Source organism: Aethalodelphis obliquidens, unplaced genomic scaffold (assembly GCF_003676395.1).
Source record: "Aethalodelphis obliquidens isolate GAN/ISIS:26980383/991018 unplaced genomic scaffold, ASM367639v1 scaffold80, whole genome shotgun sequence".
Lineage (NCBI taxonomy): Eukaryota > Metazoa > Chordata > Mammalia > Artiodactyla > Delphinidae > Aethalodelphis > Aethalodelphis obliquidens.
Genome location: NW_020838024.1, coordinates 134,771 through 147,323, shown reverse-complemented (window position 1 = coordinate 147,323; position 12,553 = coordinate 134,771). Strand labels below are relative to the sequence as shown.

Genomic DNA, 12,553 nt, shown 5'->3' with positions numbered 1-12,553 from the left:
ACTAACAGGAGGAAGGCTAAAAACACAGTGATATATTTACCCAGTGGAATACTACTCAGCAATAAAAAGGAACATATTATTGATATATACAACATGAATCAGTAGCATTATGCTGAGTGAAATCAGAATCATTAAGTTGAGTGAAAAAAGCCTACACACAAAAGTATACATATACTATGATTCCACTTAAATGAAGTTTCAGAACAGGCAAAAATGATTTGTGATAAAAAATAAACAGAGCAGTGGTTGCTTCTTACAGGAGTGGGGTCAGGGATTAACTAGGAAGGGACATGAGAGAACTTTCTGCAATGATGGTAATGTTCTATATCCTAAAAAGAGTTTGGATACACAGGTATAAGCATTTGTCAAAACTCATCAAATTGCAGACTCAAGATTTGTGCATTTCACTGTAAGGGGTAAATTTTACCTCAAAGTGCCCCCCCAAAAAAACCCTCAGAAACAAACAAAAATAACCAAATAAGAACCCTGAACAAATAGTGAACTTTAGGTAATAATGTGCATGCTGAAGTGTTTAGGAATCAGGAGAACTTAATTTTGCAACTTCTTTAAAATGCATTAGAATAACATGAGGACTGATGAATTCTCAGAGGACTAGGCAGATGGGTAGATATGTAATAAAGCAAATAGAGCAAAATCTAAGTGGTAGGAGTATATGGTGTTCACTGTATAATTTTTCTGTATAGTTGAAATTTTTGATAATAAAATGTTAGGGAAAACATTTTTTAAAAGTAAAGGAAAACATTTTTAAAAAGTCATATAGGATTCTGAAGTTCCCTGTTACTTCTACTTAAGCACATATATTTATATTTATGAATAATATGTATCTTCTCTTTGCACTTAGGTTCAAAATTCAAATTAAAACATAATAGACAGACTTACTTAAAATACCAAAATAGTGTTTCTCAAACTTTGATGTCTGACAGTAATTTGAGAGATTATAGATTAAGATAATAATCTGCAATCATAGTCTGCACTAATAGGGAAAACAGGCTCCTGCAACTCAAGAAGAAACTGTGTTCTAAAAGTTCATTTTTCAGTCAGTCTTTTGGATTTTGAAATATATGATAGAAATAACATTACAAACATACAAAAGCTCATTTAACCCAAACACAGTATCACAGAATCTAATACTATTAAGGAAATTATTTTTGTGAGAAAATGTTTTCAGAATTCTAACTTGAATAATATTCCAGTTCTTACTTCAATAGAAGGGAAGAACACTCCAACCTTTTAAGTTTCTAATGATGGATCAGTGCATTAAAGGACTCTAGGACAAACTGAAGCACAGCAGAAAAACGTTTAAGAGAAACAAGAGACTGGCAGAGATTAGAGGTACAGTGACTGGAGAGCAGAGTCTACAGTAGGGAGAATGAGAAGACTGTAGCTAGGCTGTACTGGTGGTCAGAGTTGGACAGAATTCATTCTTGGGGGGAAGAAAGAAACCACTTTAACGGCAAGGAAGCTGAAGAATGGTGAAGGACGGTAGCTGTAGCTACAGAAAATAAAGTTATACGTGATTTCTAAGGCAAGGGCACTGACAGTTAACCTTAGCAGGAGGACTGTGTTGGTTTTCTATGTTGAAAGAGTGTGTGGAGGCTAGTAAAGTATAAAAAACGATGTGTGATGGTTGAGCCCTCATCGAATCCTAGGTTGTCCATTAGGATAAGGCAAAAAAGGCAGTCATGAGGTATAGCAAGGTTGGGATTTTTACCAACATGTGAGAGGCCAGAGGAAGTCCTTGTACATATATTGGCTAGGGCTGGGATAGTCTATGGCTGGGATAGTCATTTTTATGGAAAAGATGTTAACTGGTTACTTAAGTATACAGAAACGTTCAAGTAAATTTTCCTGTTCTATTTATTGCTATACTCCTTTGTATGCTATCCCTTAAATTATTCTGCAAAGTCAAGAAGGAAAAGGTTGGCTTCCCTTGTGGCGAAGTGGTTAAGAATCCACCTGCCAAAGCAGGGGACACGGGTTCGAGCCCTGGTCTGGGAAGATCCCCCACACTGCGTAGCAACTAAGCCCATGCACCACAACTACTGAGCCTGCGCTCTACAGCCCACAAGCCACAACTACTGAGCCCACGTGCCACAACTACTGAGGCGTGTGCCTAGAGCCCGTGCTCTGCAACAAGAGAAGCCACCGCAATGAGAAGCCCGTGCACTACAACAAAGAGTAGCCCCTGCTCGCCACAACTAGAGAAAACCTGCATGCAGCAACGAAGACAATGCAGCCAAAAATTAAATAATACATTTTTTTAAAAAAAAGAAGAGGTAATCATTAATACAAAATAACACATTTAGTGCTGGTATTATTTTAAGAAAAATGTTTGCTTTTTATTCCATGGAAAGGTAAAACATGTATAATCCCTCTTTTCAAGAAATATTGGACTACTAGGCAATAGAAATAAAAGCAAAAATATGGTTTTCTCTGGGTATATGCCCAGTAGTGGGATTGCTGGGTCATATGGTAGTTCTATTTTTAGTTTTTTAAGGAACCTCCATACCATTCTCCACAGTGGCTGTACCAATTTACATTCCCACCAACAGTGCAAGAGGGTTCCCTTTTCTCCACACCCTCTCTAGCCTTTATTATTTGTAGACTTTTTTTTTAAATTTTATTTATTAATTTTATTTATTTTTGGCTGCGTTGGGTCTTCATTGCTGCGCGCGGGCCTTCTCTAGTTGCGGCGAGCGGGGGCTGCTCTGCGTTGCGGTGCAAGGTCTTCTCATCGCGGTGGCCTCTCTAGTTGCAGAGCACTGGCTCCAGGCGCGCAGGCTTCAGGAGTCGTGGCTCGCGGGCTCTAGAGCGCAGGCTCAGTAGCTGTGGCGCACGGGCTCAGTTGCTCTGTGGCATGTGGGATCCTCCTGGACCAGGGCCCGAACCCGTGTCCCCTGCACTCGCAGGAGGACTCCTAGCCACTGCGCCACCAGGGAAGCCCTATTTGTAGACTTTTTAATGAGGGCTATTCTGATCAGTGTGAGGTGATACCTCACTGTAGTTCTGATTTGCATTTCTCCAATAATTAGTGATATTGAGCATCTTTTCATGTGCTTTTTGGTCATCTGTATGCCTTCTTTGGAGAAATGTCTATTTAGATCTTTTGCCCATTTTCTGATTGGGTTATCTGGTTTTCTGATACTGAACTGCATGAGCTGTTTATATATTTTGGAGATTAATCCCTTATCGGTTGCTTCATTTGCAAATATCTTCCCCCATTCTGAGGATTGTCTTTTTGTTTTGTTTATGGTTTCCTTTGCTGTGCACTTTTAAGTTTAATTAGATCGCATTTATTTTTGTTTTTATTTTCATTACTCTAGGAGGTGGATCAAAAAAGATCTTGCTGTGATTTATGTCAAAGAGTGTTCTGCCTATGTTTTCCTCTAAGAGTTTTATAGTGTCCAGCATTACATTTAAGTCTTTAATCCATTTGGGAGTGTTAGGGAGTGTTCTAATTTCATTCTTTTACATGTAGCTGTCCAGTTTTCCCAGCACCACTTATTGAAGAGACTGTCTTGTCTCCATTGTATATTCTTGCCTCCTTTGTCATAGATTAATTGAGCATAGGTGAGTGGGTTTATTTCTGGGCTTTCTATCCTGTTCCATTGATCTATATTTCTGTTCTTATGCCAGTCCCATACTGTTTTGATGACTGTAGCTTTGTAGTATAGTATGAAGTCAGGGAGCCTGACTCCTCCAGCTCCATTTTTCTTTCTCAAGATTGCTTTGGCTATTCAGGTCTTTTATGTTTTCATATGGATTTTGTGTTCTAGTTACATGAAAAATGTCATTGGTAATCTGATAGGGATTGCACTGAATCTGTAGATTGCTTTGGGGAGTATAGTTATTTTCACAATACTGACTCTTCCAATCCAAGAACATGGTATATCTTCCCATGTGTTTGTGTCACCTTTCATTTCTTTCATCAATATCTTACAGTTTTCTGAGTACAGGTCTTTTGCCTCTTTAAGTAGGTTTATTCTTAGGTATTTTATTCTTTATGTTGCGATGGTAAATGGGATTGTTTCCTTAATTTCTCTTTCTGATCTTTCATTGTTAGTGTAAAGGAATGCACCCCAATGTTCACTGCAGCACTATTTCCAATAGGCAGAACATGGAAGCAACCTAAATGTCCAACAACAGAGGAATGGATAAAGGAAACATGGTACATATATACAGTGGAATATTACCGGCAATAAAAAAAGAACAAAGTAATGCCATTTGCAGCAACAGGGATGAATCCAGATTATCATACTGAGTGAAGTAAGTCAGACACAGACAAATATATGATATCGCTTATATGTGGAATCTAGAAAAAGAAGGGGGTTACAAATGAACTTACAAAAACAGAAGTAGAGTCATGGATGTAGGAAACAAACTTATGGTTACAAGGGGATAAGAGTGGGGCAGGGATAAACTGGGAGATTGGGACTGACATATACACACAACTACATATAAAATACATAACTAATAATAATCTGCCATATAGCAGAGGGAATTCTACTCCTCTGTAATTGCCTACATGGGAAAAGAATCTAAAAAAAAAAAGGGCTTCACTGGTGGCGCAGTGGTTGAGAGTCCGCCTGCCGATGCAGGGGACACGGGTTCGTGCCCCGGTCCGGGAAGATCCCACATGCCGCGGAGCGGCTGGGCCCGTGAGCCATAGTCGCTGAGCCTGCGTGTCCGGAGCCTGTGCTCCGCAACAGGAGAGGCCACAACAGTGAGAGGCCCGTGTACCGCAAAAAAAAAAAAAAAAAAAAAAGTGGATATATGTATAGCTGATTCACTTTGCTGTACACCTGAAACTAATGCAATACTGTAAATCAACTATTCTCCAATAAAAATTTTAAGAAAAGAAAAGCAAAAATAAACAAATGGGACCTAATGAAACTTATAAGCTTTTGCACAGCAAAGGAAACCATAAACAAAATGAAAAGACAACCTATGGAGTGGGAGAAAATATTTGCAAATTAGGCAACCAACAAGGGATTAATTTCTAAAATATACAAACAGCTCATACAACTCATAACAAAAAAACAAGCAACCCAATCAAAAAATGGACAGAAGACCTAAATAGACATTTCTCCCAAGAAGACATACAGATGGCCAATAGGCACATGAAAAGATGCTCAACATCACTAATTATTAGAGAAATGCAAATCAAAACTACAATGAGGTATCACCCCACACCAGTCAGAATGGCCATCATTAAAAAGTCTACAAATAATAAATGCTGGAGAGGTTGTGGAGAAATAGGAACCCTCCTACACTGTTGGTGGGAATGTAAATTGGTGCAGCCATTATGGAAAACAGTATGGAGGTTTTTTTAAAAACTAAAAGTAGAGTTACCACATGGTCCTGCAATCCCATGCCTGGATATATAACCAGAGAAAACTCTAATTTGAAAAGATACATGCAGACTGTCATACAGAGTGAAGTAAGTCAGAAAGAGAAAAACAAACATTGTATATTAACGCATATATGTGGAATCTAGAAAAATGGTACAGATGAACTAGTTTGCAAGGCAGAAATAGAGACACAGATGTAGAGAACAAACGTACGGATACCAAGGGGGAAAAAGTGGGGCGGGGAGGGGATGAATTGTGAGAGGGACTGACATATACACTAATATGTATAAAATAGATAACTAATAAGAACCTGCTATATAAAAAAATAAAATAAAATTCAAAAAGAAGAAAACATGAAAATAAATAAATTTAAATAAATAAATAAAAGATACATGCACCCCAATGTTCACTGAAGCACTATTTACAATAGCCAAGACATGGAAGCAATCTAAATGTCCATCAACAGATGAATGGATAAAGATGTGAGATACACACACACACACACAATGAAATATTACTCAGCCATAAAAAGAATGAAATAATGCCATATGCAGCAACATGATGGACCTAGAGATTATCATCATACTAAGTGAAGTAAGTCAGACAGAAAGACAAATACCATACAATATCACTTATATGTGGAATCTAAAATATGATACAAATGGACTTATTTGTGAAACAGAAACAGACTCACAGACAGGGAAAACAAACTTATGGTTATCAAAGGGGAAAGGGAGTGGGGGAGTGATAAATTAGGAGTTTGGGATTTACAGATACACACTACTATATATAAAATAAACAACAAGGTCCTACTATATAGTAGAGGGAACTATATTCGACATCCTGTAATAAACCATAATGAAAAAGAATGTAATTTGGGATTACTAATGGCCTATCTTGCTTATTTGGTATTTATGACATTCTACATTACATTTTTAGGAACAAACTTTAGTTACATATTCAACTAACACTCTTAAAAATTTTTTTTGGTATAGATCTTGTTTAAGTTTATTTTAATGCCCAGGTTATCATTAGCATATTGACTTACAAATGGTCAATTTTAAGACTTGTGTACAAACCCCTCTTGGTTCTAATGATAACATATAAAGAAAGACTAGGTTAACATCTAAAGCAGATGCTACAATAATAATTTAACATTTGAAAAAATAGCCAAGCTTTTCTTATTGGATGTTATAAAGCAGCACAGAGGAACTTACCTGCCCATGACCGGAATGTTGCTATGATTCCCATTTTACTTGCTAGAAACCTTGCTTCTCTGTCTTCTCTGTTGGGTGAGGTGGGGGGGCGGGGGGGTGTCAAAGAAATTAAATGTTAAAATAAAAAGTGAGTTTTTCCTACCACTATATCAGAATAAGAGCTATCATTACTTAACATTTAAATATTTACATAGGAAATTCAACAATATATTAAAAGAAAATAAAGATCAGATCTACCTCAAAGCAAATTACCCAGTTATGTACTGATCACGCGTCCCCCCATTTAAAATTCACAACATCTTTTAAAACAAATTATAAATTCCGCTTTCCCACTGAGTTCTTCTTTTCCTGCTCTTTCTGAAAACTATTCTTAGGTAGCTCATTAACACCTTTAATTGAGCATTAGAGACAACACCAGCCTGCTTAATAAGCATCTCTGTCAAAATACTGCCCCTTAGCAAAGAAAATTACCACATAAACCTCTTACTTTTACGACATGTATTCTCTTTACTTCAAAAATCTTGTCCCAAATTTATTTGAGCATTTCTACCAAGCAAGCTCAACAACTCAGATATTCACCGAGATATTATTAAATAACGAGATATTATTATTGATCCATTTTTAAGCTCATTCAGGTTGTTGGCAGAATTCACTTCCTTGGTGTTATACAACTGAGGTTTCTGTTTTCTTTCTGTCAGCTGGGGCCTACTACCAGCTACTTTCTTCTTTCATAATTGGTATCCAATCATCTCACTTGTTCCCTTCTATGTAATAGTTTATGACAATTAATTAACCAACAGTATTACTTACATTGTTAAACATATTCCATATATGGCCTACGGCCAGTTTTAATACTTAATAGCAACCTTGTACTCTTTATTTATGCCACCTCAACCATCTCTACCCTGTAAACAGTCCGTTTTTTTTCTGTGCCATCTTTTTTACTTCCCTAATGTTAAAGTTCTTAACAGTTGTGAGAATACAGAAATCCAGAGAACTGGGAAAGAAAAAAACAGAAGGGATAAAGAATGACAGAAAATCAAATTGAAGAATGGTAAGCAAGCAGATAGTTTACAAAAGAGAAATGAAAGTTAAAAACATCCCCCACACATACAAACCAACCACACTAAGCTCTGTGGTACTAATCAACATGACACTATAACAGAAACTAAAATGGGGAGGGGGGTTGGTGGAAGAAATGAGAATCAGACAACTGTGTGATTAAGCTTTTGGTGCTCCTTCTCTTAAAAATGTTTGTGACATACTTATACTGTTTGCCTGGTAATCCAATCTCTAACCTATTTGATAAATTAGTAGTATTGTAAAAAAAACAAACAAAAAAAAAACACCCATTTCCTTATTCCCTAGCTATAATGTACTCATGCTCCAGAAACTGCCCATACTCCAGAAACTTAAGGAAAGCAAAGTATTGAACCAAACAGAAAAGAAAGGATTTTGGTGGAATGTACTCCCCCCTCCTCAACTCTAAAAAATATCCAGGTTCGTCTCTTGCTTATTCTGGTAGGCAGAATTCTAAAAATGCCCCTATCCTCTCAAGATTCTAGGTCTTAATCCCTGGATCCCTGTGAATATGATATCATTGCCATGACTGTGATTATGTTTATGTTATATAGCCCGGCAGACCTTAAGATACGGAGATCATCTGGTAGGCTTGATCGAACTGGAGAGCTTTCTCTAGCTGGAAGCAGAAGAAAAAGTCAGAGAGATTCAAAGCACAAAGATTCAAGGAATTCCTGCTGTGTTTGAAGATGGAGAGTACCATGTGCCAGGAAAAGAGGGTGGCCATTAGAAGCTGAGAGTAGGCCCCAGTTGACAGTCAGCAAGAAAACAGGAACTTCAGTTGTACAATAGCAAGGAAGTGAATTCTGCCAACAATCTGAGTGAGCCCAGAAATAAATGGCTTCTTCACCAGAACTTCCAGATAAGAACCACGCCAGACCTCTGACCTACTGAACTGTGAACTAATAAACTGATGTTATTTTAAGCTGCTTTATTTGTAGTCATTTGTCATGCAGCAATAGAAAATGCATACATTCTTCATCAATAAAGAGCATGCCCAAGTGTGATAGGAGAAGCCAAGAAAGGGGCTTAAGAATCCCAATTCATAACTTAGTTAGCAAGAATAAGGTCTGAGAAGTCTTAAACAGAGAATGACTATTCTAATTTCTTAGCTCAGGTCATGATATGTTAGCATGCAATGAGTCCACAGTGATGGAGGTGATTAAAGATATGAAACCACTATTTTTAATTCAGGAGAAAAATGAAAAACAACAAAAATATGCCCATTTCACAATGTTCCCAAACTTAGTGAGGAATTTTAAAAACATACTATCTCTCAAAATAAGTGTGTCTACAATCCAACAATCCTACTATGCTACACCTGATAGCATATTTATTGGAACTGTGTCAGCGGCAAAATCTTCACCGACAAGTTCATTATTTGATCCATAAATCAATTTAAATATAGTTATCCCAGAATACCTAGTGAACATGTGCATTTCTCTCCAGAAAAACTGAAAATTATCCTGCCTCATTTCTAGAAAATAATCTTTACTCTATCTCCTCTTACCTCCCTATGAACCTTACTCTCAAAATTCTACACAGTATATTTTTCTGCTTACTCAATTTAGGCCGCTCTTCATTCTACTCACAATTAATTCTTTTAGTCTTTCAATGTAATTGTGCTAAAAACATGTACAATAGAAAAATTATTAAAGATCGAGGTTTCTACTCCTACATATCTTACATTTTTTAAAATAAGAAACTAATTCCAAGTCTTTAAATTTCCCGATGCTTACTTTTAATTTTTTAAACCACAGCTAATTATGAGAGAACTATAACTCCATGAAATAGGAAATTTACTTAAACTCATTTTCTCTGGCTCTAGGTACAATCAGGCAAATCTAAAAGTTTTAACAGTAACACGCATGGTACTTACTTAAGCTGTCCTTCAGCTGTATCTGGACTATGTCTGTAGTGAAAATCAGTATAGGGTGCTAAAATTCGCTAATAAAAAGAAAAGGCAAAAAAAGAAGAAGAAAAAGAGTCCTTATTATAAAATGTATTCTTCCTGTAACAAGCTAAAATTAATTCCACTTCTCTGTATCTCTAACTGGGTACACTGCTTGAGAGACTTATTTCTTCAAACTCATCATCAAGGAATATATTTGAGTGATTTTTTTAAATGTACAAACTGAATTTCTGAACTTCTAAACTGACGTTTAACATACATATTAAGCAGTGCACAAATCATGAATGTGAGGTTTGATGGATTTTCTCAAACTAAGCACGTTCCCTATAATCCTCAAAGCCTCCTTATTCTCCCGTTCGTTCTCACCACAGGACTACTATCCTGATTTCTAACACTATGACTTGTTTTGCCTATTTCTGAACATTATTTAATTATTTTTACTTTATAAATTATGTTCATTTTCTTAGTAGTATAAGGAAATCCAAATTATTTTCGTGTATTGTCCTTGTATATAGCAACACTGTTAGGCTTACTCATTTTAGAACTTAAACCACTGTATCTCATTTACCAACCCCCCTGGCCCAGCCTTGTGCTGACTGCATTACTGTGGCCTGAATTTTAATTTTAAAATGATTTAAAATACCTAAGACATTACAAATATCGTTTTAGACAATGAGTAGTCTTTTATATTTTGTCATGTGTACGTTTTTTGCCACGCTTCATTCCTTCCTGCATTTCCTTGTTTGTCTCGGATCACTTTCCTTTTAAGGATTCACTTTAACCTTCCTTTGAGTCTGTCTCATTTTTTTTTTATTATCTTTATTGGAGCATAATTGCTTTACAATGGTGTGTTAGTTTCTGCTTTATAACAAAGTGAATCAGTTATACATACACATATGTTCCCATATCTCTTCCCTCTTGCGTGTCCCTCCCTGCCACCCCTCTAGGTGGTCACAAAGCACCGAGTTGATCTCCCTGTGCTATGCGGCTGCTTCCCACTAGCTTTCCATTTTACGTTTCGTAGTGTATATATATCCATGCCACTCTCTCACTTTGTAACAGCTTACCCTTCCCCTTCCCCATATCCTCAAGTCCATTCTCTAGTAGGTCTGTGTCTTTATTCCTGTCTTACCCCTAGGTTCTTCATGACATTTTTTTTGCTTAAATTCCATATATATGTGTTAGCATACGGTATTTGTCTTTCTCTTTCTGACTTACTTCGCTCTGTATAACAGATTCTAGGTCCATCCACCTCATTACAAATAGCTCAATTTTGTTTCTTTTCATGGCTGAGTAATATTCCATTGTATATATGTGCCACATCTTCTTTATCCATTCATCCAATGATGGACACTTAGGTTGTTTCCATCTCCTGGCTATTGTAAATAGAGCTGCAATGAACATCTTGGTACATGACTCTTTTTGAATTATGGTTTTCTCAGGGTATATGCCCAGCAGTGGGATTGCCGGGTCATATAGTAGTTCTATTTGTAGTTTTTTAAGGAACCTCCATACTTTCTCCATAGTGGCTGAACCAATTCACATTCCCACCAGCAGTGCAAGAGTGTTCCCTTTTCTCCACACCCTCTCCAGCATTTATTGTTTCTAGATTTTTTGCATTCTGACTGGTGTGAGATGATATCTCATTGTAGTTTTGATTTGCATTTCTCTAATGATTAATGATGTTGAGCATTCTTTCATGTGTTTGTTGGCAGTCTGTATATCTTCTTTGGAGAAATGTCTATTTAGGTCTCCTGCCCATTTTTGGATTGGGTTGTTTGTTTTTTTGTTATTGAGCTGCATGAGCTGCTTGTAAATTTTGGAGATTAATCCTTTGTCAGTTGCTTCATTTGCAAATATGTTCTCCCATTCTGAGGGTTGTCTTTTGGTCTTGTTTATGGTTTCCTTTGATGTGCAGAAGCTTTGCAGTTTCATTAGGTCCCATTTGTTTATTTTTGGTTTTATTTCCATTTCTCTTGGAGGTGGGTCAAAAAGGATCTTGCTGTGATTTATGTCATAGAGTGTTCTGCCTATGTTTTCCTCTAAGAGTTTGATAGTTTCTGGCCTTACATTTAGGTCTTTAATCCATTTTGAGCTTATTTTTGTGTATGGTGTTAGGGAGTGATCTAACCTCATACTTTTACATGTAGCTGTCCAGTTTTCCCAGCACCACTTATTGAAGAGGCTGTCCTTTCTCCACTGTAGTTTCCTGCCTCCTTTATCAAAGATAAGGTGACCATATGTGCGTGGGTTTATCTCTGGGCTTTCTATCCTGTTCCATTGATCTATCTTTCTGTTTTTGTGCCAGTACCATTATGTCTTCATTCCTGTAGCTTTGTAGCATAGTCTGAAGTCAGGGAGCCTGATTCCTCAAGCTCTGTTTTTCGTTCTCAAGATTGCTTTGGCTATTCAGGATCTTTTGTGTTTCCATACAAACTGTGAAATTTATTTTTCTACTTCTGTGAAAAATGCCAGTGGTAGTTTGATAGCGATTACATTGAATCTGTAGATTGCTTTGGGTAGTAGAGTCATTTTCACAATGTTGATTCTTCCAATCCAAGAACATGGTATATCTCTCCATCTATTTGTATCATCTTTAATTTCTTTCATCAGTGTCTTATAATTTTCTGCATACAGGTCGTTTGTCTCCTTAGGTAGGTTTATTCCTAGATATTTTATTCTTTTTGTTGCAATGGTAAATGGGAGTGTTTTCTTGATTTCACTTTCAGATTTTCATCATTAGTGTATAGGAATGCAAGTGATTTCTGTGCATTAATTTTGTATCCTGCTACTTTACCAAATTCATTGATTAGCTCTAGTAGTTTTCTGGTAGCATCTTTAGGATTCTCTATGTATAGGATCATGTCATCTGCAAACAGTGACAGCTTTACTTCTTCTTTTCCGATTTGGATTCCTTTCATTTCCTTTTCGTCTCTGATTGATGTGGCTAAAACTTCCAAAACTATGTTGAA

The 12,553-nt window shown here is 36.8% G+C and overlaps 1 protein-coding gene across 6 annotated transcripts in view; it reads right to left on the bottom strand.

Moving 5' to 3' along the window:
* Nucleotides 1-12,553, bottom strand: part of RICTOR (RPTOR independent companion of MTOR complex 2) — a 127,695-nt gene that overhangs the window by 43,819 nt on the left and 71,323 nt on the right. For 5 of the 6 annotated variants that reach the window (XM_027092723.1, XM_027092724.1, XM_027092726.1 and 2 more), the window contains exons 9-10: nucleotides 9,549-9,616; nucleotides 6,590-6,657 (exon numbers count right to left, since the gene is read on the bottom strand). In XM_027092723.1, the coding sequence (XP_026948524.1) occupies nucleotides 6,590-6,657; nucleotides 9,549-9,616 (136 nt within the window). The remainder of the gene's footprint in view (nucleotides 1-6,589; nucleotides 6,658-9,548; nucleotides 9,617-12,553) is intronic. The other variant, XM_027092728.1, reaches the window with a different exon arrangement.